This window comes from Myzus persicae, unplaced genomic scaffold, assembly GCF_001856785.1.
Source record: "Myzus persicae strain clone G006 unplaced genomic scaffold, MPER_G0061.0, whole genome shotgun sequence".
Lineage (NCBI taxonomy): Eukaryota > Metazoa > Arthropoda > Insecta > Hemiptera > Aphididae > Myzus > Myzus persicae.
In genome coordinates, this window is record NW_019104022.1 from 547,589 (window position 1) to 571,449 (window position 23,861).

The 23,861-nt window shown below is 28.8% G+C and overlaps 3 protein-coding genes across 6 annotated transcripts; 1 reads left to right on the forward strand and 2 right to left on the reverse strand.

Annotated features, from left to right (window-relative positions):
* Window positions 1-1,566: 1,566 nt before the first annotated feature.
* On the reverse strand, window positions 1,567-2,711 carry LOC111037694. The gene is made up of 4 exons (XM_022320400.1): window positions 2,688-2,711; window positions 2,582-2,594; window positions 2,342-2,481; window positions 1,567-1,957 (listed from the first exon to the last, which is right to left on the reverse strand). The coding sequence occupies exons 1-4, from the start codon at window positions 2,709-2,711 to the stop codon at window positions 1,682-1,684; spliced, it is 453 nt and encodes a 150-aa protein (XP_022176092.1). The 3' UTR covers window positions 1,567-1,681.
* On the reverse strand, window positions 2,623-13,128 carry LOC111037691. 3 transcript variants are annotated; one of them, XR_002604903.1, is made up of 12 exons: window positions 12,893-13,128; window positions 12,393-12,823; window positions 10,161-10,297; window positions 9,822-9,991; window positions 8,756-8,976; window positions 8,293-8,481; window positions 7,923-8,186; window positions 7,359-7,563; window positions 7,137-7,292; window positions 6,551-7,059; window positions 5,291-5,432; window positions 2,623-2,800 (listed from the first exon to the last, which is right to left on the reverse strand). XR_002604903.1 is itself a non-coding variant. In XM_022320394.1 (11 exons), exons 2-11 carry the CDS (start codon window positions 12,466-12,468, stop codon window positions 2,742-2,744), a joined length of 1,986 nt encoding a protein of 661 aa, XP_022176086.1. In that variant the 5' UTR covers window positions 12,469-12,823; window positions 12,893-13,128; the 3' UTR covers window positions 2,623-2,741. The 3 variants fall into 3 exon arrangements, 2 of the variants coding, with proteins under 2 accessions (XP_022176086.1, XP_022176087.1); XM_022320394.1 differs by lacking the exon at window positions 5,291-5,432; XM_022320395.1 differs by lacking the exon at window positions 5,291-5,432 and having other exon boundaries at window positions 2,693-2,800; window positions 12,757-12,823.
* Window positions 13,129-13,293: 165 nt separating this feature from the next.
* LOC111037692 lies at window positions 13,294-23,090 on the forward strand. 2 transcript variants are annotated; one of them, XM_022320398.1, is made up of 6 exons: window positions 13,294-13,646; window positions 13,986-14,088; window positions 20,395-20,462; window positions 21,050-21,230; window positions 21,286-21,551; window positions 21,633-23,090. In XM_022320398.1, exons 2-6 carry the CDS (start codon window positions 14,029-14,031, stop codon window positions 22,282-22,284), a joined length of 1,227 nt encoding a protein of 408 aa, XP_022176090.1. In that variant the 5' UTR covers window positions 13,294-13,646; window positions 13,986-14,028; the 3' UTR covers window positions 22,285-23,090. The 2 variants fall into 2 exon arrangements, with proteins under 2 accessions (XP_022176090.1, XP_022176089.1); XM_022320397.1 differs by having other exon boundaries at window positions 13,989-14,088; window positions 21,633-22,284.
* The last annotated feature ends 771 nt before the right edge of the window (window positions 23,091-23,861 follow it).

A 23,861-nucleotide genomic window follows, 5' to 3' on the forward strand; every position in this document is an offset into this window, starting at 1 on the left:
CTGGGATAGAAGCAGATGGTAGATTGGAGATTAAATGATTCTTATGGTGTAGCTAGGTCTAGGTGGCTATTGAAACGTTTATAGTGAGTTTTGGCTAATTCAGAGACAAATGGTATTTTGAGATCAGAGTGGAGGATTAAAGACATAGAATGGTGCTTTTAGAATTGTACGTAGAGTTTTGGATTGAAATCTTTGAATGCGTTTGATGTTAAAAATTTTGGCAGCGCTCCATAGTTGAATCCCATTAGTCCAGATGGGTCTGAGTAGGAGTTTGTAAAGCAGGAGCTTATTGGAGAGTTTCATGTGCTTTGATGTTAGAAGTAAACGAAGGAGTCGAAAGCGGTCATTAAGTGTACGGATTTTGCTGATTATGTGAGGTTTCCAGGTGAGATGGCGGTCAATAAGAATACCAAGGTAACGTATGCACTGCGCAGGGGGAAGTGGTTGATTATTGAGGTAAAGTGTTGGGCATACTCCATGACGAAGTGCAAAGGTACCGTGGATGGATTTGGTTTCGTTCATTTTTACTCCCCGTGTTTTGTAAAAAATCGTTATTCTAAACGTTCAAACCGGTGGAAGACATAAACGCCAAAATGAGATAAGCAAAAATAGGTCGGATCGTACGAAAACTCCAAAATCCTAGGAAGGTTAGGTATAGGTGTAACAGATATTAAATTAAGAACTATATCGTACAAAAACTTCAAATGTTTAATCTTAATCTGCGTATTTGTAGAAATCAACCAATTTTTAAAATTATATTTATTTGTATGTAATATATTATTGACAATTTTTTAAAAAATCAAACAATTTATGAAAATTATGTATACCTTCCTTTGGCGCATATGTCATAAGTTGGGTATAACAGGTATAAAATATTAGATTGGCCTTATGCTCTACATTTTTTGGCGCAAATGATATGTAATTTTTGTACCTTTGGCTCTTATGTCATACAGCCGTTCCAATAAAACTCTTCAAATGTTGAGCACCAGCTGAGTTAATGTAAATTATCATATTAGTTAATTATCCTAACCATAAATGAACTATCAAAAAAATAAAAACCGATATTTAACAGATAATATTCTCAACTATATTGTACTTTAATTTGGAGTCTTATCTATCACTACAAAGCGAGTGGCTCTATACTTCTATTCCACGCAAAACAGTTTTGTTCTTGCTATGTAGTACCTACATTTGTAAGGCGGAGACAACACGTCAAGTGGGTGTATATCCTCTTAACACCAGTGATCAAGAAGATTGTTACAAGGCCGTATTTATGCCCCTATAGAGGAGGGAGGCAACAGCGTGATGTTGTTGCCCCGGGCGTCTGATTGTGATAGAGCGCAAATTTAAAATTTTTAAACTTTATTAAATTTGTAATCGGTATTATAAGGCGTTTATTTTGCAAATTGCCCTGGATTGCTGGTTAGAAAAACATGACTACAGTGTGTATCCAAAAACTAAAAATTCGTAACAGTCACTCATACAGGAATCTAAACACAACAAACTCAGATACTCATTAATAGGGAACAGACTTTATTGCAATAAAAAAATAATAAAATATGTACATAAATATATAAAAAAAATTAATGATATGTAAATATCGAAGAAAAGCATAAGCATTGAAAATTACAAAAAAAAATATAAGTAAGACAAATAATGCAGGTTTATAAAACTATGGGTATTATTCCAGAACAAAGCAATGAGAAACAACATGTTGTTGAAGGTTTGCAAATGAAAAATTGCGACGGTTTAGTCCGAAAATATTCTTGAATTGACTAAAAGACCATTCTACGTTAACAGATGTGATAGGGGCGTAATTCATGTTCACTTCATCAGGAGTGAATTCAATGTTTAATTTCCCATTAAACTCCGTAGGATAGTTGACAACATCATCTTGATAAGTAACGGAATCAATCGATTTATACGTCACTAATTTGCCAGCTATCTTATTTTGAATCTGAAAATTAATTTCGTTGACATCAATGTTTTTTGCAGCCGATATAACTCTTTCGCTCAACTATACATAATCATTGTAATTTTGAGCTGTAATCGGTATAATCATTATGTTGAGAAATATAAACCAGCCACGTCTTTGTAACCAAACAGGACGTCTGTTAGGTCAGCTAGAAAGAATAGTTAGCTAAAAAAATATATATAGCTACCAATGATATTAAAAACGTTTTCCCAGTCCCACCGGGAGCATTTAAGAAAAAAAAATATTCACCAGTTCCATCCTTCACTATTTTCATTAGCGTATCGTAGACATATTTTTGTTGCTCATTTAAAAGGGGAGCAACATTATAATAATATATGTCTATATATAAAAATGAATACCATTTACCTTGGTCACAGCATCACGCGTGAACGGCTGAACCGATTTTGCTAATTCTTTTTTTGTTGTATTTGTTATTGTCAGATGATTATTATATAAGAAAAAATTAAGAAAGTTACGAGGAAAATTTCTTAAGTGGTACAAAAAATCTTAAGAATATGAAAATATGGTCTTTGAGTATATTTAAAGATTCAAAAAATCAGATTTTGAAAAACTTCATTATTAAAGAAAAAAAGGGAGTGAGCATACTTGTTGGATCACACTGTATAAAGGTAAATAACAAAACTTAATACTATCTACAGTATTTATTGTTTTTAAAAATAATATTTAAAAATATTATAAAATGTAAATGTACAACGAGTATGCAATCAATCAACATATTTTGTATATGGACATTGATTTCTTGAACTTAGAATAGTAGTTTGTTTGGTACATATTTTCCAAAACACCAAACACAACTTTGATTTTCTGCAATAAAATAAAAAATTAAATTATTAATAGCAATACATCATAACTGACAAAAAACATAGTAGATTACTGTGTTTTTCTGCACAAATACAGTTTTATGAGAAATCTTGTATTAAATTTTCAAGTTTTTTGACAACGAAATTTTTTTACTGACACTAAATACAAATCAAAAATGTCTGATGCTTATAAATAGCTCAAAATGAGTCAAAATATTTTTTAAATGTTATCGTAAATAGAAAATGCAAATAAAAACTTTCAATGAACATTTCATGTATCTACAGATTTTTTTTTAGAATAACACCATAAACCAAAATAAAAATTCCAGGTTTATAATACATTTTTTTCCCCTGGGTGCTTTTGAAAACTACTGGGACTTTTAAATTTTTAACTCCCAAATGCACCAATAAGATTTACTTTCCCACCAGAAAAGGTATTGAAGGTGAAAATCGAAGCATCATTTCAACTACTTATCGTGTACTCCAACACAAAAACATTTCAAAAATAACACACACGCATCATTGTAAAATAAATATATTTATAGCTCCACTCGGAATCTAAAAGTAGAAGACCAGTCATAAAATAAAATAAACAAGCAAATACAACAGAAATCAGCTTCCAAGAAATAATTAAAATGATGATCACAAATAGAGGTAAACAATGGCGACAATTTAGGTATTGTAATACATATTACAGGGTAATGATCAGTGTCAACAGGAACAAACAGCTTTAATAACTTACTCACGGATATAAATTTATGAATATTTCAAAAATTTAATGGAACAGAAAATCGATACTATTCTTCTGGAAGAAGCAATGAGAGGAACTCAGAAATACAAGTAGCACTGGTGGCAGTAAAGTCAAAACAAATTAAACTTTCGTTATCGTTGTACCACGATATTATACAGTATGTCCACAAAATATTTAAATGTGGTTTGTTATACAGTATTACAGAAATAAATATGAAAATCCTGATTGAATGTGGCATAAAATTTGATTTTTTTTTCAAAAATTCAAAAACTAGGTACTAAAAATTTTTTTTATGCAATTAAGTTTTATACATTTTTAAAATGGCTAGAACTGTTGATCATACTTTTTAAAACACTTTAAAAAAAAATTACATTACCTATATTATGACTAATATATATTATCATACATCATAATATTATATTATGATTTAGAATTCTAAGAATATAGGTTAATATGTTACATAGGAAAAATACATTTAAATACTTTTTAAATCACACTGATATTTTTTTTTTTATAAATGTTCGAAGTGACCACAATTATTTGTAACATAGAGTTGAAGTTTTTGGATACTATCATTCTTAAAATGTTCTAATGTCTTCAATTCTTTGACGGAGATCAGGCAATGAACACGATGGATAAACAAGATTTTTCACAAAACCCCATAAAAGAAATTCATTGGTGTACTGGACCTCGTGTACCCATGCATCTTCTAGGGAGTTCTCGTCCGACCAACCTCTCACAACATTAAAATTAGCCGCAATTATTTACCGCGTGAAATTTTGCGCTAGATCGTTTTCGACCAAAAACATACCCTTCCCTTTTCGCCCGGTTTACTTCTCAACCAAAACAAAAAGTTATATAACATAATATGCGGAAAAAATAAAATAATTAGTAGATATATAATTTTTGTAAAATTATGACAATTATAATTTTGAAAATTGTAAAGAGTAAAAAGTTTTATATTTGAAATTTAAGAATATTCACGTATTAACATTGTTTTTGCGTCACAATATATATATATAATATTGCATAAAATGATGTAAAATAAAATATAGAAAATTATTTAAAATATAAGAATAGTAACTATTAATTTGTATCTCATGCTTAGCAATTTTTCGAAAATTCTAGAAAAAATCGTTAAAAACAGGCTCATAACATTTTTAAAAAACATGAACTCCTTTCGAAACAGCAGTTTGGTTTTAGACCATGTTTGGGAACGGAGAATGCTTTATATAGTGCAACACACTTTATAAAAAACGCGTTAAACAACAGTAAGAAAGTAATCGCGATTTTTCTTGATTTGTCCAAAGCCTTTGATACTGTTAGTCATAAAAAATTAATAAATATTTTACCTAATTTTGGTATCACTGTAACAAGCTTAATTTGGTTCACAAGCTACTTGGAAAACAGAAAGCAAACTGTTCGTATTAATGGTATTACAGGTGATGATCTATTTATAAACTGCGGTGTTCCTCAAGGAAGTGTATTAGGTCCACTCTTATTTATTTTGTACATAAATCATATGTGTAATTTGGACATTGACGGAAGAATAGTTACATATGCAGATGACACCTGCTTACTCTATTGTGGAGACTCTTGGTGCGATGTTAGTACCAAAGCAACTTGAGAATCCAACATTTTTGTGGAATTTTTAAAACTTAGGAGTCTATCTATCAATTTTAAAAAAACTATGTTTATGAACTTTTCGATAAACGATGTTAAAGATAATTTTGATGAACTTACGTTACATTTCTGTCATAATGGAACATTGTGTTATGGCACAGTCTGTCAAAAATTAGTTAGAGTATCTAGTACCCGATATCTAGGTTTAACGTTTGACAATCACCTTAGATGGAATCTTCATGTGAATAACATAGTCATGCGTCTACGAAGTTTAAATTACAATTTTTATAAGCTATGTAAAATTATATCTGTTCATATCATGCGAACTGTATACTTAGCTCTATATCAAACAATATTTCAGTATGGACTGTTAATCTGGGGAGGGCTCTCGGATAACACTCTAAAACCTTTACTGCTTCATCAACGACAGATAGTGCGTGTATGTTTACAAAAAACAAACTATGTTGGTTCAACTGGTCTTAATTTTAAAGAGTTCAATGTATTACCAGTTGACTTTGTTTTCAAAAAAATGGCTATTATGTGGGTGATCAAACACTTAGATCAATGGGTAGAGAAAAATGAAATTAGTAACAAAAGAGCTTTTCGATCTTTTGATGCTAAAACATCTCTTTGTAAAAAATCAGTTGGTCAAAAATTTGTTGATTATCTGGGTCCTATATATTACAATTCTATGCCTTTCTCTATAAAGAAGAATGTTAATATTAATTACAGATATNTACAAATATGACAACGCTAAAAAATTAATTAATGATTGGCTACATGTATCTTTAAATGTAACTTAGGTTAACCTTATTGTATTATATTTTATTTATCTCTTTTTGTATTGTATAATTAAGCAATAATAGTGTTTTAGTTTTTCTTTTTAGCTTTTAAGCATAATATGTATCAATTTATAACTCTCTATCTTCGCCACAAGCCTAGCTTACAGAAGATAGATAATTCAAATGTACAATTAATGTAAAACTGTATATTTGTTTATTTAAATAAAAAAAAAAATCTCATTCAGCCTTACACCGTATTGGTGTTGAATATAACACTAACAAGTAAGGACTAAACTGCAGAATTATTGACTCCTCAACTACCTACTCTATTCATACTTCATAGAGCCGGGGCCCAACACTATGTCACTGAACAGTGTACACCTGGTACTCAACCTTGTCACTAGATACCGGTTACTCAACATTAACCCAAACGCCATTTCTCTATAATGAGACAGGACACCCCGTGCGGCTGTGCTTAAGATACAACATTTGATTTTTTAACTATAATTTGGAACAATTGAATTTTTTACAGATTTTATTACATTATACAAATATAATGTATTTTTCAAAAAATAAAAATTACAGATGAAATGCTTACCTGCATTAACATTAGCCATTGTGAAACACATAGAACACACCAAACTTGGCATACCGAGTGGTCCTAAAGTAACAGGACATCTAAGTTCTTTGTGTTGTTGTTCACAAACAAACATTCTGAAATCTGTAAATGATAACAAAATTGTTTCACATGTGTTACAAAAGTAGGTATGTTTAGCACCACTAAAAGAACCAATTAAATTAGTAGCATCCACTTTAACTTGGACATATTCTACTGATAGTTTATTCACATAATATGATAGCATTGTTCGACAATAATATTGATCCTCCTTTTTAATTTTTTTTTTCTTATTAGAAAAATAACTAATCAAATGACGAGTATGAAGTAACATTTGTAACTCTTGTAAAATATTTTCATCGTGTTCATTTTTCTTAATTTTAAAGGCTACATTCCAATAAGTAAGTTTAAGATGTTGGATGGATAATTTGTCTAATGATTTCCTATCTAACTGACACACGTTATTTGAATTGTCATCCATTCTATTAATTCTGAAAACACACAATAAACATAAGATAAATAATATTAATAGGTTATAATTGTAATAATTATATTTTTGGCTTTGTACCTTAGAGTCTCAATACAATCAATAACATTATCATAATTACAATTATTTACTGATAAAATTTTTCTCTCAAGTTCCACTAAGTTTTCAGGAATTGTACAAAATAGCAATTTGTTTTTAACATGACCATCATTTTTACTATATTTGGCAATGTTGCACCTAAAATATTACATAACTTATCATTACACAATTAACCATTTCTATCATAAAAACGTTTAAACTTACTGAAATGTGAGGACACAAATACACTCATTTTTTGAAAATACTACTGATGTACAAGTATAGTTTTGAACTTGTTCACTAAAATTATCATTCACCATTTTTAAAGTATAAGTTACTTCTGATTTTATAGCAGAAAAATACAAACAAATAAATTTGCCAACATCTGTCACTAGTATTACCAAATTTTTTTCTAATACAATTGTTAAACCTAAACATAAACAAAACTGTAGTTAGTATAATTAAGAGAGTATTTTATTTTAAAAAACTTTTGAGTAGAGTTCAAGTACTCGACTGAATTACATTTTTTTATGCTTGTAAGGTACTTGTCTGCTTCAATGGAATAATAATATTATAAAAACTATAAATATCTTGAAACCTGAATATTTCTAATGAGAATACCAATTAACTTAAGATTGCAACTCTTTCATGTGCACGAGATATTTTTTTACACTCGATCAATTTTGAGTTGTAAACTCGCCTTGACAAATGAATGCCTACTCAGCATATTGTCAATAAAACAATCCTCCCACAACTTATTATTTAAATTATAACAAAAAGTTAGGTTACCAGCTATAATTGCAGTCTTAGGAATCATTTCTTTTTTTGTCGATAAAATTTGTTTTTCGGATAATGAATACAACATTACCAATACAAATGACATTTTTGTAAAAAATATGAGACATTTATCATTTGAAATACTTTCAACTCGAATGTTTTTCACACAAGCAAAATCTTCATCCGGCCACAAAATAAATGTACAGTGCACATTAGGATAATTCAATATTTCATGAACATAAACTTGACCATTTGTCAAAGAAACCACTAACCAAGCTAAAAAAAAAAATTGTAATTATAGAATAATATAAAACAAATTAATTTTTTATATAAAATTAAATAAAATCTAAAATGTATTTTATTAACATAATACTATACATACATAATTCACTTGATATCTGAAACCATTTAATATGTTTTATAGAAACAGTATGAAATTCAAATTCTTTCAAAAAAAATGATTTTTCTGATGAAGTTGACCAAAATGTCAACATATTATTTAAATGACAACATATGGTTCCATAAACTTCTGTTTCATTTTCATGTTTCAAGGTATGAGTAAAAACAAAATCTGAAATTTAAATAAATCATAAGAGTAAAAAATAAATAGATTTAATAAATGCTGGTTCGGTTATGTTATGATTAATTAATCATAATGTGTATAATGTAAACAACTCAAATACCACTAGATCTATAATAATGTATAATATTTTGTAATATGTTATGTATAATGTATTTTATAATTTATATCATTAATTTAATACAATTCATAGTTATAGTATATAAAATATTACCTAATGAAATGAAGTGTTATTACTAAATTTGCAGTTGTAATGAAATCTTACTTTTAATTTGTAACGACTTTTCTTTTTCACGGCAATAATGAAGAATTCGGTTTTCAGTTTTAAAAAGATTAAGATTCTTTTTGTCTATTATGAAACAAGGTTTCTGAGATACTATCAAAAACCATTTTTGTGGTATGTCACTTAATTTTTCTATCCATTTATTATTATTTCTTTCTAAAAACACTATATTGCTGTTGTTTCCCATATAAATGACATGCCAACTGAAATAAAATATTATAATTAATAACAGCATCTAACAATCAAAGTTTTTTCATAATTAACTTAGTTATTTTAACTATATCAAAAGATATAGTATTAAATACATTTGTCGCCTAATTTATTTTAAACTACAAATAATTTTAATAGATTTAGGATAAGGATTTTAATTACCTTAACATTAATAATGACTTTTTAACAAATATTTATTTAATATTCCCTTGATTTAATTTGAATTAAAAAACAAAAATAATAATTCATTATTTATAGATTTATATTTTTCAAACACACGCACTTCATTAATTTTTCAAATAATACTATTTAAAATTAAAACCACATTTCCATGAAATGTGCTATTTAAACAACTAAAAAAGTATGAATATACTAAAATGCTTAAATACATACCCAAAAATTAGTGTAAAAATAAAGAAGAATGTATGTTTACTATTTTTGAACGGAAAAAAAAAATTGTTTCTTACACTAAATTCTCAGGTTTAAAGGCTGTTGTGACTATATTCCTATTAATTTTTTCGGTATAAAAGGCTTTCTCAAAGGTCATCCTCAAAAATGAACAGGAATATAGTTAGTGTAAACTTTTTCAGTAGCCTAATCTAACGATACCGGAAAGTTTATCAAGCCTAAAACCATAAATCATTTTTCATATTTTATTAATACCTTTTTATTACTCCTTTTTGTACCCACAGCTTACAATAAGTTATACAATTTATCAAACTCCCCATGCGTATAATATCTATAAATTAAGCCCAACCATTTTTGTTTGCTGGATCACTTGATTATAACCTTGATAATACATTAAAATGATTGGAAACAAATCCATATACCTACTTACTTCCGACTGTTGGGATACACTGTTAAATTGTGTTCTTGGCACACCACTGGTCTTTGGAAACGTATTTCTTTGAAATTTTTATCTTCAAAAGGTTTCTCCTTCGAGAATGGGATTGATGTCCTGAATACCTTGTAGTCCACAGATGGCCTGAACAGGTCTGACTGGATGTCCTATAAAAATAAAATAATGTATGGGTATCATAAGCATAGCATGATGAATTTATGTAGGGAGGCTATGGCTTTTTTTTTCTTGTGGTATCAAGAGACACTGCCGGAACTTCTTGAGAATTCCGAGGGAGCCGACGGAATAAGGTTATACCTAATACAGCGATATACGTACAACGATCAACAGGCCAACGTCCGTCGAGAAGACGAACGAATTGTCGACTGATACGCAAGATATAAACTTGCTCGAGTATTCGAACTCCTGGACTAGATTAACGGTCATCTTCCTTTCCAAAATAGATTTTCTGTGGACTTTATTTTTAAATTAGTATTTCGGATTATTTACTCAATATTTGAAAATTTGAAATTGAAATTGAATTTATATCAAAGTCGCTGGCGCGCCGCAACTCTGTAATCTGTATTATCTATCGGCCGCAACGTTGCCGGTTGGCGGTTTGTTTTGATTTAGTGGCGGTGTTGCCAGCTCCGTCTTTCATGCCGCGTCTTTCAGCATGATTCTACCATAGAACTATTAACCTATTTATATTGATCTTTATAGGTCTATGGTCTATGGATTCTACAGATCAGAAATTTAAGTATAGAACCTTAGATCATAATCACCGGCCACCGGAGCACGGAACAGCTGCAAGTCCAGAGATTGGAACTTTTATCGGTATTCAAAAGTACTAGGTGAAAATTACAGGCGATTGTAAATTCTCCCGATTTTAATAACATGTAAACTCTTAACTCTCCCGGATCTACTCCAATACTAACTGACGGGAACATGTAAACTCTCCCGGGTCTACATTACTTCAGTACTACTTAGCTAGGGGAGCATGGGGGCATGGGGCATTATTCGTAAGACAACATTTAAAACAACTCGGGAGAGTTTACACATTTCCTTCGGGTAATCATTATATTGACCTGGAAGAGTTTACCATCAGAATAGTTACTAGTCTTAAAAATCGGGAGCGTTAGCCACCGCCCAAAACTGCTAGTATCTGTATACAGTATACGGTTATTTGATTTTAAATATTAAATTACAACAAAATAAGAAAATCGTTCGTTGAGAAATTATTGATTTATGGGTAGGTAACTTTAATAATATCCAATGTCCTAAAAAATTTGAACTTACAAAATAGAATTCAAATTTCAGAAATCCATTACAGTGACTTCTCTAGACACTTTATATATACAGCAGAGCATTACTCACTTGCGAGCTTATTTTTTGTTTTCCCCGAATCTTATAAGGATTCCTAGAAAATTTGAATTTCGACCTCACAAAAGTACTAACTAGATTTATTTTTTCACTAGAAAAAAATACTTAAGTGAAAAATCAAAGAATTATTTTGCCTACTTATATTGTGTATATACAGACAATAAAAACATAATTTTAAAATAAATATATTAGTGTATTACCTATATTCATAAAATTAGTTTGGGATCTAAAACAAGAACAGGCATTTTTCTGTAAATCAAGATTTTGACAAAAAAACGATTTTCTGTTTGTTGTTATTCTAAAGTATGAAATATAGAGCCTTGAACTTTCTACCATAAATTAATTATACTACCAACAACTAGACATGATATAAATTATATTATTCTAAAATATGTTGGAACTTTTTAAGCTATATTTACTAACAGTTGCAAAAAAATATTGTTTAGTTTTTGTTAATTATTTTTATTATTTTAAATGTGTTGGACTGTAGCTTCCCATGCTCCTCATCCAATTTTTTTTTCACTAACTTAACTCTAGTTGACTTTGTGGTACATTTTTTTTACGAGATATTTAAGAGTGGCCTCTGAAAAATAGCTCTTTAATGAACTACTTATTGTAATATTATATTATATACTATTGTACTTGTACATATATTTTTTTTTGCTCCTTAAAATACGCGGGTCAGATTGAATCCCTTTAATTTTATTTTCATTTATTTAACTCTATAATCTTTAAAATTTTAAATCAATTATAGGAGGGGGTTGCACAAATTTGAAATTGTGGTTACAAATTATATAAGAATAATAACTTTTGTGTTATATTTTCAGTTGAATTTCAAAAATGCGGTATGTGACTCTAAGTTTCGTCCAAATTTTAAAAAAAAAATTGTGTTTTTACATGTATTTAGAGTTTTTTTGTAATTTATGATAAACATTGTTTCAAATTGTCATTCCTTAGTTGTACAAATTGAACATTTTATACATTTTAAACTACATGTACATTTTATAGTGTTTTTGACTAATTTTGTCAAAATCTGTCAAGTTATATTAATATTGTATCATTGAGCATATATTTTTAGTTATTACTTAACTGTATATTTATTGTTCTATGATATAATAATACTCAATGATTTATATTAAGGCCCCTCTAGTAAATAATATAGTATATATAGTATTGGGTAATAACTACCAGCTTTGAATGGCGCAAGTAGGTAGACAATTATTGTTGACTGTACGTCTATAATTAATGAAAACCACATTGGCATTTGATATTGAACTCTCTGCTGGTAGATACTATCTATATTCTATAGTATCTTTACTGCGTTCCGTATTTCATCATAGACATAAAAGATTATTCTTATGCATAATTTATTTTAGTCCGTCGTGGCTTCGTACTACCATAGATAAAATCTTTAAACTCTATGGTGTGAACAGTTGTTAGTTTATCAGCCGCAGTCTCATAGAGACATAGAGTATTGTTGTGTAGACGTGTAATTAATTTGTATACATTCAACATTGTCCTGTTGACTTATGGCCGCACGACTTCAACGTACCTGTGGGAAGGTATATGCGGTCTGCCATCTAGGTAGTTGTTTTTTGTGTCTATGACAATACCATACACTATGAAGACAAGACAGTATAATTTAGTCTTTGTAAATACTATTACTCTGATAAATACATTGATAATACCTCTGTTAAGATTTGCTCTCGATTCTGTGGATAATACATTTAATGCAATATAAATAGATCCAAAGTCTGTTTAAAATAAGATTGGTGCAGACTAGTGACTACAGAGAACAAAGCCCAACTCATGCGCACCGCGCAGTAGGTAATCGCCTGTACGGCCGCTGTACCGATGTCATTCAGAACAGACTATAGTCAATACATAATGTATTATCTGTAACCATAAAAATATACTGTATTGCTTTTATTATCATTCTGTGATGTTTTATAATCTATTGATGATAAGAACGCAGCGCAGTGACGTCAACTATAATATGAGATACTTGGTTAAACTCTTTTCTATGGTTGGTACGGTGCTGCAGCCCCGGCCTGCGACACCTTGCGAGTTGCGAGTTTGCGACGCGACCGCCGCTCACTGCTCAGTCGCGCTCGCTCGGCCGCTCTCGCTGCCGTAGTGCCGTCTTTCGCTGTTCTTGTCCTATCATTATTTCCTCATTTTTTTTGTTCGATTTACGATTTCTTTGTGTGGCAGGCGGCAGTGCTGCGTGCCTGCGTGTGAACGGTGTAGTGTGTTGTGCGCGCCACGAACCTTGTTCCTCAACGGCCAGTGGCCACACACACGAGTACACGACACGCGCGGACAGGATACGTTGAACCTGTCGGAAGACGGCGACATGAGCATTGCGATCTTCATGACGTTGCGGTCGTCGTCCGGACAGAACGTCGTGTCTGCGACTTGCATTTGGGCCAGTGCACTCGGGTATGTACCCATGACCCATGTACTCCCTTGATCGTTATTTAATGTTTTTTTCTTCTGAAGTTCTGACTGACACGCGAGCCGCTCTTCAACATCGTTCTTTGTTCCCATAATATACATTGTTGTAGTGGTGGTATTTAATATTGTTAATATTATTATTTATTAATTCAAATATATTGCCCTTCATCATTCATCATTATAATTTACAATTATTACCTATATTATAGTATTATTTTTGTTGTCATTCTACTCAAAAGGAGCTATAAGTTATGTATAGTGTAGCTGTTTTTCTTTCTCATTATTATTCATTCGGTACTGCTCAACAAATTGTTGTTTTTTCAGTAGTCAGTAATCAATTGAAGACTCATGAATAAACAACTCAGCCATGCAAGAAAAATTACCCATATCTGACCCTACAGATGCGCAAGTCGTTTCGCAGTACCCAGTAAGCATTTTATTTTTAGTCTGGTCCTTTTAATAACAAGTATATTATATCGCACCTAAAAAATATTATGTGTTCAACCTTTATGCCTAATAAATAATAAAACGTGTGAACTCCATTCTAAAAGAAAATACATATCTACTTTTTGCTCATCAAGACTGACAACTATGGAAGTGCCAAGACTTATGCTCCATGACTTTCCAGTTACCCTATGTCCCACCTTTCTCACAGTAACATTGTCAATACTTTCCCAAATACAAAGGTACAAATTTGTTTGATTTTTTATTGTGGCTTAACCGTCAGTGGGAAATGCAAAGTACAGGATGAAAACCGGTTGGCAATTTGAGTTTTTTCTTTTTGAATGGAGTGTACAAGATGATCCGACATGTATGCTCACCCCCATTTTTTTCTTTAATTGTGAAGTTTTTCAAAATCTGATTTTTGGAATCTTTAAATTTACTCAAAGATCATATTTTCGTATTCTTGAGATTTTTTGTACCAATTAAGCCTTAAGGAGTGTCCTGTGGCGATACAAACTTTTGTTTTTCAAATGAGAACTCCACTTTTTCACTGAAAATTATTTAGCAGATAATTTTTTTTTTAAATGTTGATGTATTGAAATCAAAATTCGAACAAGTAGTTTTCTAGTTATTACACATTTTGTGCTAAGGATAAAGTAGTTTATAATAGTGAAGAAGGATATGCTTATACAGTATACATTGTTATCTATGATACTCATAATATAAAATAATACGTCATTTTATATTTATTTAGTCAAACACTTGGGTAAATAGCAAGTAAAATCCTACTTGATTTATTTAGTTATTTTTCTTATTCCATGTGTAGAACTGTATAAGCATATCCCTATTATGGACTATTATCCTTAGTACAAATTGTCTAATCACTAAGGAACCACTCGTTCAAATTTTGATTTTGATACATCAAAATTCTCAAAAAAATTATCTGCTAAATAATTTAAAGAAAAATAGTGGGGTTCTCAATTGAAAAACAAAGGTTTGTATCACCAAAGAATACTCCTTAAGTGGCACAAAAAGTCTCAAGAATATGAAAATATGGTCTTTAAGTATATTTAAAGATTCCAAAAATCAGATTTTGAAAAACTTCATTATTAAAGAAAAAAAGGGGGTGAGCATACTTGTTGGATCACCCTGTAGACAACATTCTTGGTTTATATGTGAGTTCTGGACACCTAGAGTGTTAACCTAAGTTAAGTTAATTTATTAATGATCTACACTTCTATTTAACATATAAAAACAAAATAATATGTATTATGATTTATGAGTATTTAAAAGCCGTCAATATTATTGAATATTGTTATATATAATTACTATACTATAATTATATATATTATAATATATTTCAATATTGTTGAATACTGGATGGCTAATTTAAATTAACTAGTTATTAATTAAAATATGTAAGTACTTCTTTATAGGTTATTATTTTTTATAAATTGTGCAAGGGGCCAGTCGTGGTGTACACAGTTATTTTCAATGGGTAAAGGGGTCTATAAAAAAAAGTATTACAGGGTGATTCGCCAAGCTTACTCACTCCCATTTTCTCTTTAATAATGAATTTATTGAAATTCTGATTTTTGTAATTTTTAAATGTACTTAAAGATCATATTTTCAAATTTTTAAATTTGTTTGTACTACCTACTTAAGGAGTGTCCTATAGTGATACAAACTTCTGTTTTTCAAACGAGAACCCCCCGTCTTTTACTATAAATTAATTAGTGGATAATTTTTTTTTGAACATTTTGATGTAGCACATTCAAAATTCGAAAGAGTTGTTTCTTAGGTATTAAAATGTTTGTATTTCTATTGTTTAATGGTATTAAGGATAATAGTCCTTAAAACTGGTAAATATAAAATAGCTATAATTGACAAATTGGCCATGTGCAATTGGAGATCTAGTATTTATTATATTTCGGCTAATTTCACAAATTATTAATATCGATAAATTTATACTAATGAATACAATTTTCAAATCACCATAGCCCCCATATTTTATAAACTCATTACTATGGACCTTTTATCCTTAAAACTTAAAATCAAATAACACACAAACTACTCGTACAAATTTTAATTTTGATGTATCCACAATTTCAGAAAAATTATCTACTGTATAATTTATAATTGAATAATGGTGTTCTAATCAACAGAAGTTAGTATCTCCACAGGACAATCCTTAAGTAGTACAAGAAATCTCAAGAATTTGGAAATATGGTCTTCAAGCATATTTAAAAAGTAAAAAGTCAGATTTTGAATAACTGCATTATTGAAGAAAAAAAGGGGTGAGGATGCTTGGTGAATCTCCCTGTGTATAACTATATATCAAAGTATTTTTTATATAATATTAGTTTGTATGCATCTATAGTCTATACATATAGTAAAAAAAAACAAAGGGGGTCGGGATTGAACACCTTCCCCCAGTGTATGCTACTGCAATAGACCTACTCTCAATAAATATTCACTTGGTAGTACTGTCCCTAGGCATAGATTAAATATACATGTATATTTAATCTATGCTCTAGAGTCTAGGTGACTTCCCTTCTTGGTCCTGATTTTTCCAACATTCCACTGATACCTCTTTACTTATTATACCTATAACTGTACAGATTCTAAATATTATTTATATTAACAATTTAAAAAATGTACATAATATATACATGTTTAATTTTATTTATCAAATTCAAACTGTTGTGCACAAGTCAATTGAATAAATATAGTTTTTACAGCTTGTTTATTGTTAAATGTGGCCGTTTGATCCATACAACCAATTCATTAATATTTCAACAATATAAATATATTTAATCCATTAAATGACTAATGAGCCATACCTCTATTTAACTAATATAATAGTATTATTAATTTTTATTTAAAATTTAATGGCTAGTACATTGTCTTGTATTTAAATTTAAATTTTTCTGTGGTTATTGCTACATTTATATTGGGGAATAAGGCTAGGAATACAGAACAGTTTTGTAAAAAAGCTTATAATATAGTTTACAAATTACATTTAATGATAAATGCATGAGTTTCACTACATGAGTTCATATTTTTTGTGTAACCATTTTTACTTACTGTGCATACATGTCTAATTTTTAATATTTTATGTATCTAATTCAAACATATCTAGGTCATTTTAAGGTTATTGTGTCCTTAGTCCTACTAATAATTAATAACTGAATATTGACAATGACTTTAATCTAAGTTAAACTTTATAGTGGCTTAGTGTCTTATTGGTTTGCTACTTAGTGTTATACTAATGTCGTGCACCTACTCTACCAATTCTGGCAATACCTTAATTAGTGAGAATTTAAAGTATAATTAACCATTGATCAAACACTTATAACATAATTTTATCAATTACTTCATTTTTATAAATATATATAATACATATGTATGAACAATGAACATAGTATATTTAAATGTAAGCATGTACCTATTGTACCTATTATGACCCAATAGTTTCTTAGTGTTTACGTGTATACCTATCACCAAATAAATATAACTAATTGAATAACAAAATAAGAATGCCTTAATGATTTAATTAACACCAGTATAAATCAATCATACTATGGATACAATCAGTGGCGTAGCCATGCATGGGGGACTAAAGGGTTTTTTTTAATCATTTTTTTAATATAGTATTATACCTGATATAGACTTAAATAAACATGTTCAATGTCTCTGAACATAATCAAATGACTTCCACAAAAACATTAAAATTATTTTAAACTTTAATAAATTATATTTATTGTAGGTATGTTGGTTACTTTTGTTTTTTTTTTGTTCAATAAACCCTGGGGACCGGGGGAGAAGTCATGTCAACATCAGTCCTCCCCCAGTTCTTGATAACACAATAAAAAAAAATCTTCATAGATATCTCTTTTCTCCATTTAAATTCCATTGTAAATTTAGCGAAGTTCATACAATATAAAATTATTAATATTAATATTTTAAGTACCTATATGTAGGAGCAATAAAAGTATTTTTTACAATGAGCATTAAGTAGAAGTGATTAGCATATTTAAGAACATTGTTCATCAATTTGTAATTAGTCACTTTAACAGTATTATAACTTAAATTTTAAATTTCCTTATCCCTTTATATAATATACACCTTGACAATATTTTATAGCTTCTTGCATTACTTATCATAACACATAAGTTTTTTTTTATCAAGAACTGAAGGTTAATAACTTATATTTGTAATAAGTATTAACTGCTGGTCAAAAAAATAATAAAAAATCTATGAAACAGTCTTATCATTCTTGATATATTACCTACACTTTAGATTATGTATTTATGCTTAGTAACCTCAATGACCTTACAGAAAATTGACTGTACCTACATAATAACAACAAGGTACATTTTATTTTTTTAGAAATCAACTTATTAAAATATGGTGTTTACAAAATGATGGTATTATAAAAAAATATTTATGTTTATGAAATAGTTCATAATTGTATATTATTATTTATTATTCATGTAGACCAGTGATGCTTAACCTATGGACCACAAAGGCTTTAGAAAAAAATGATCCACTGCCAAGTTTTTTGGTTGAAACAAAAATATTATATTCTATGTGTTTTATGCACTTCCATTATTGGTAACCCGCCCATACTACAAAGTATAAATTGTACTAAAGTGCCTTTCTGAAAAGAAATTTTTGATCTAAGGAATTATACTTTAGGCTTTTATTGTTACAGATAAACATAATTTTTTTACATTTAACTTGTTACTTAAACAAACCTTTCACAATTTACTAATAATACTCCATAACTTATTACTAAAAACATATAAACTTTTATATTTTTACTTTTTTTTTCCTATTTTTTTTTTTATATATATATTAATAAAATGAAATATTCCGTTTTTGATTTTGTCATTGGTACTTTACCATGATACTAGAAATCTTATTACTACATTTATGTAATAACTCATTAGGTATTTATTTTTATTCACAATACATTTATTAATTAATAAGTGTTTATTGATTACTGATAATCTGTATGATATACTTAATATGATTTATTTATCAACTATAACAGAACATATTTGTAATTGACGCATATTTTCTTATTTTGCTTGTTTAATAGTTATATCTTGAGTTATATTTTGTATACTTAATATTAGTCATGTCTCATATGCAATAGTATGTCTTTTGTATTCTAAATACTCTATTGCTTTTCACACTAACATTTTTTTTCCCCCAATTAGATTTTCATTGAATTAGTACTTTGTATAAGCTGTAAAAATAACTTTGGAACTACATATAATGCCAAAAAATAATTACCCATAAATTAGTGTTTCAATTATTGATCAAGTTAATGATATATTATTCTAAAAAATGTTAAGTCAGTGTTTTATTAAATATTGTTAATAATTCTTCATTTGTCAAGAGAACTTGCATAATTCATTACAACAATTTCAATGTGTGCAAACCAACATATTTATAAAGCATAGAAATAGTTAAGCATACTGGAGCGTGTACCGCACATGAAAAAATGGCCAGTCAGTTAATATGTTCTTGTCATACTTTTGTAGGGATGCCATAAATCATAATCTGTCGTGACATACATCGCAGACCAGCCGGTTCTTTTTATTACAGGTATATAGGTATTTGCTTTAGTGTCCCGATGATAAACCTAATGTAATGACTTAATTTTTATCAAAAATAGAGAAGAAACATTACTTATCTGTGATACACCTTTTTTTTAAAATTTTTACCTAAAGTATACATAGGTTTTGAATAATTAGTTTTTATAAATTTACTGTTTTAAATTTTTTTCTATGGGTAATGTTCTACCATTTAGTCAAGTTATTAATTAAAACTAAAACGCTATTCTACAAAATATGATTTATACTATGTATGAAAAAATTTGATTATTATATTTGAAATACTTTTGACTTATTTTTCAACAGATTACTGTTGTAAATTACTTTATGAACGTGTTTAAATTTATTTGTACAAATTATTTTAATTGTGTTAAAATTGCTTAAATATGCTTATTACTATTCAAAAGATATTCGTGATATTACGATGTCTATCATAATAATTTATTTTTATACTAATGACCACTGATGTGTACGATAATACCTTTTTTACTATAAGTAATACTGAAAATAGAGGTTTTTGTTTTATACATTCCAATTTCCAGGTGTATATTATAAAATACTAAATAGTCAAAAATTATGATAAATTTAATTATCTATAACTTAAGTTGATATCTGGTCGTTTTGATGTATATAGTAAATCATTTTATTAATTTATTTTTCAGAAGATGAAGAATGATGAAGGATTTTCTAGGAACACAAGTTTTTCTTCTATGAATTTTGATATTTGCAGGTATAATTTTCAAAAGTAAACTGAATTTTATTTACTCAAAAAATGATGATAATATAAATAATATACACCAATCTACAAATTAAATAATCTTTTGAAAAAAAAAAAAAGTAGGGATTGTTTCATTTTTCCGTGCCTCCCAAATTAGTGTTAACCATAGTTGTGTTGAATTGCATAAACAACCATTAAATATTATATAAATCAATAAACATCTAATATTTATGATAAATATGCTAGTATATAGTCCTTTAAAATATATAATTGGTCCAATTACATTTTAGTGAACTATTAAATTAATCAATTTTTTATGCAGCTCAACATTAATGTAGTATAGTTGAAATTGTATGAATACATAGATATCAAACAATGATACTACATGAAATATAATAATAATCTTAAAATTGTCTTAAGTACTATTACTTGTTTATAGTATATACTACTAACTCAAATTGTTGAACATTTTGAATGAACTGATAGTATTTAAAATAAAATATATATTCCAGATTGCACAAAAACAAAAACTTTAATTATAAATTGTTTAAAAAAAACAATTGCAATCCATGTTCATATTTTGATTATGTTTAACTTAGAATATGTCACTGTGAAGGCGACATTGACTCACCCTTAATAGCACCATGCTATTGTGCCGGTTCATTACGATTTGTGCATCAAATGTGTTTACAACAATGGATTAAATCATCAAATATACGATGCTGTGAACTATGTAAATTTCAGTTCATTATGCAAACCAAAACTAAGCCATTCAGTCAAGTAAATTTATTAAATTAAATTAAGATATTGTGTATCTTAAATCTTGTATTTTTAGTGGGAGCATTTAGAAATGTCTGGCATGGAGCGTAAAAAGTTGGTGTGTGCAATGCTGTTTCATATAATTGCCATGACATGTGTTTGTTGGTCACTCTATGTGCTTATGGATCGGACACTGGAAGAAGTTGAGCGTGGACAGTTGGACTGGCCATTTTGGACAAAACTTATTGTTGTGGGTATCGGCTTTACAGGTGGTGTTGTTTTTATGTACATACAGTGCAAGTCATATTTTATGCTTTGTCAAAGATGGAAAGCATACAATAGGTAACTTATTAATCAGAATATTTGGATCATAAATGTACCTACATTTTTTTCTAATTTACTTACTACTTAATTATGTCTTAGGGTAATATATGTACAAAATGCCCCAGAAAAACCACAAAAAAATCAAACTATTCTCATTGATGTTGCTGAGAGTAGTTCAGTTGAAACAAATGCTGCTACTTCAATTGTGCCTTTTAAACCACCTATTGAACAAAATGATGAAACCAGTATTGACCTCAAAGGTGTTCGTAATGTTCATATATTTTTCAACAATGAAGATAATCCCATTAGATTTCAAGAGGTTGACAATCGAGAACAAGAAGATGTTGAAAAACCAATTTCAAATGACACTGGAACCTCGTGGCATATACAGATAGGAAAAACTCAAGGAGAAAATCCTGAAGGTGAATGTAACCAAGCAGCTGTGTGTCAAAGCAATCAGTCAGACCCATCTTTTTTGAAACTGCAAATTAAAACAGCAGAAATAGTAATCAAATTTGGACAAAATGAAACGGTTCCTAACGAAAATGAATTTGACAACAAAAACGTTAATATTCAAATTGAAGAATCAAAATCTAAAAATGACGTGCCTGATATTACAAATCCAGTTCAAATACGATTGGATTTTGGAAGAGACAAGACATATGAAGACATGGAAGAAGCCCACGGGTCTCCTTCCCAATCGCCATTATTATCATCTAGAAGACTCTCTAACTATAGAGATGATAAATAATAATAATAATAACTTTATATACTTATTATAAGCTAATCTGTGATTTAACAGAAAATAAAACATCATAGAATTTATTTTCTTCCCACTTATTTTAAAAACAATTTTTTTTTTTTTGAGCATTTATTTCAAACAATCATTCATAGTTTTTTGAATACTGAAAAAAATATTTTTCTTCTTTTTATAGACCTATTTTATGTTAGTATTTAAGTTTTTATGGTTTTATTTATGTTTAGAAGCTCAATTTTTAATAAGTGTGGTTATTATTAGGATATATTTTTTTTCAATCACATTATTATTAATAAATACTTTTTGATGATGAATGATGATGATAATGTAAATTTTTGACCCGGCAAAGACTGAGTTACAAATATGTGATGTTAAATTTCAAAACTTTTATGTATTTCATTTTTGAACCAACTCATTATATATTATATATATATATGCATGTCTTTATCACTTATGGTATATGCATGAAAAAAATTATTGGTTTTCAAGTCGTTTTGATTTTTTTTTTTTTTTTGAATTTATAACGTAAAATTATGTTGTTTTAAGTTTTATTTTTATTGAATAATTGTGTATGATGCTAATTTTTGTGATTTGTTATACAGAAAACATTAAAATATGTAATTGCCACTTAACATAGAGTTATTATTGCTTATTGTAGAATTATGTAAGAGATTGAATGATATATGTATTACATTAGTAATTATAAATTACACATACTATTCTTTGATTCTATTTCTGATAACCATAAGGTATACATTAAAATTAAATAATGTGTTTGTTTCATTTTATTTTATGTTAAATACACTGTTTAATTATTTTGCTCCTTGAACAATAATATTGATTAAAATACATAGTCTATATTTACAAATAACATAATTTTTCTATTTTGATTGATTGATACAACACAAGGTTTGATTCCATTTTACCTATGAATGTATGATGTACATTTTTTATTTGTCTTTCCTTAGTATTTTGAATACAAATTACAATTATAACTAATACTGTATTGATATACTCACAAGTCTCATTAAGTGAACAAGAGCCCATTTATGGAGCGCAGGGATTGGTCATCCCTAATATGAAATATGTACTACACTGATGTATCTGGGGGCCAATTCGTATTGATAATATGGCCTTCATTGATGTCGCCAGAGAGAACAGATGGCCAAAAATAGGGATCTGATGTCTAATATGAAGATATTCCTTGAAAGGGTAGAACACTTTACTAAAGCTGCTTTCGTCTCTGGCTAGTAGTAAGTATGATCGTATCATCCTATTCACTGTTCATAAGCTACAACCTGTTCTCTGAATACAGTAGAAACTATTGGACTTTTTTGCTATGAGTACGATTTTTTTGTATTTAATGACAACGACATCACACACCAAAACTCATTAGATGATTATTCAATTTTCAGTTTGAGAATGTCTTAACTATGTTTTTTTTGGTTTGTTGGGAAATGTGAGGGGTGGGTGATTAACAAAATAGTAACCACATCATAAGTCTGTACACCTATAATACATAAAATATAAAAATATCTAAAATAATTATAAAGTTTGGGTATAATAATTAG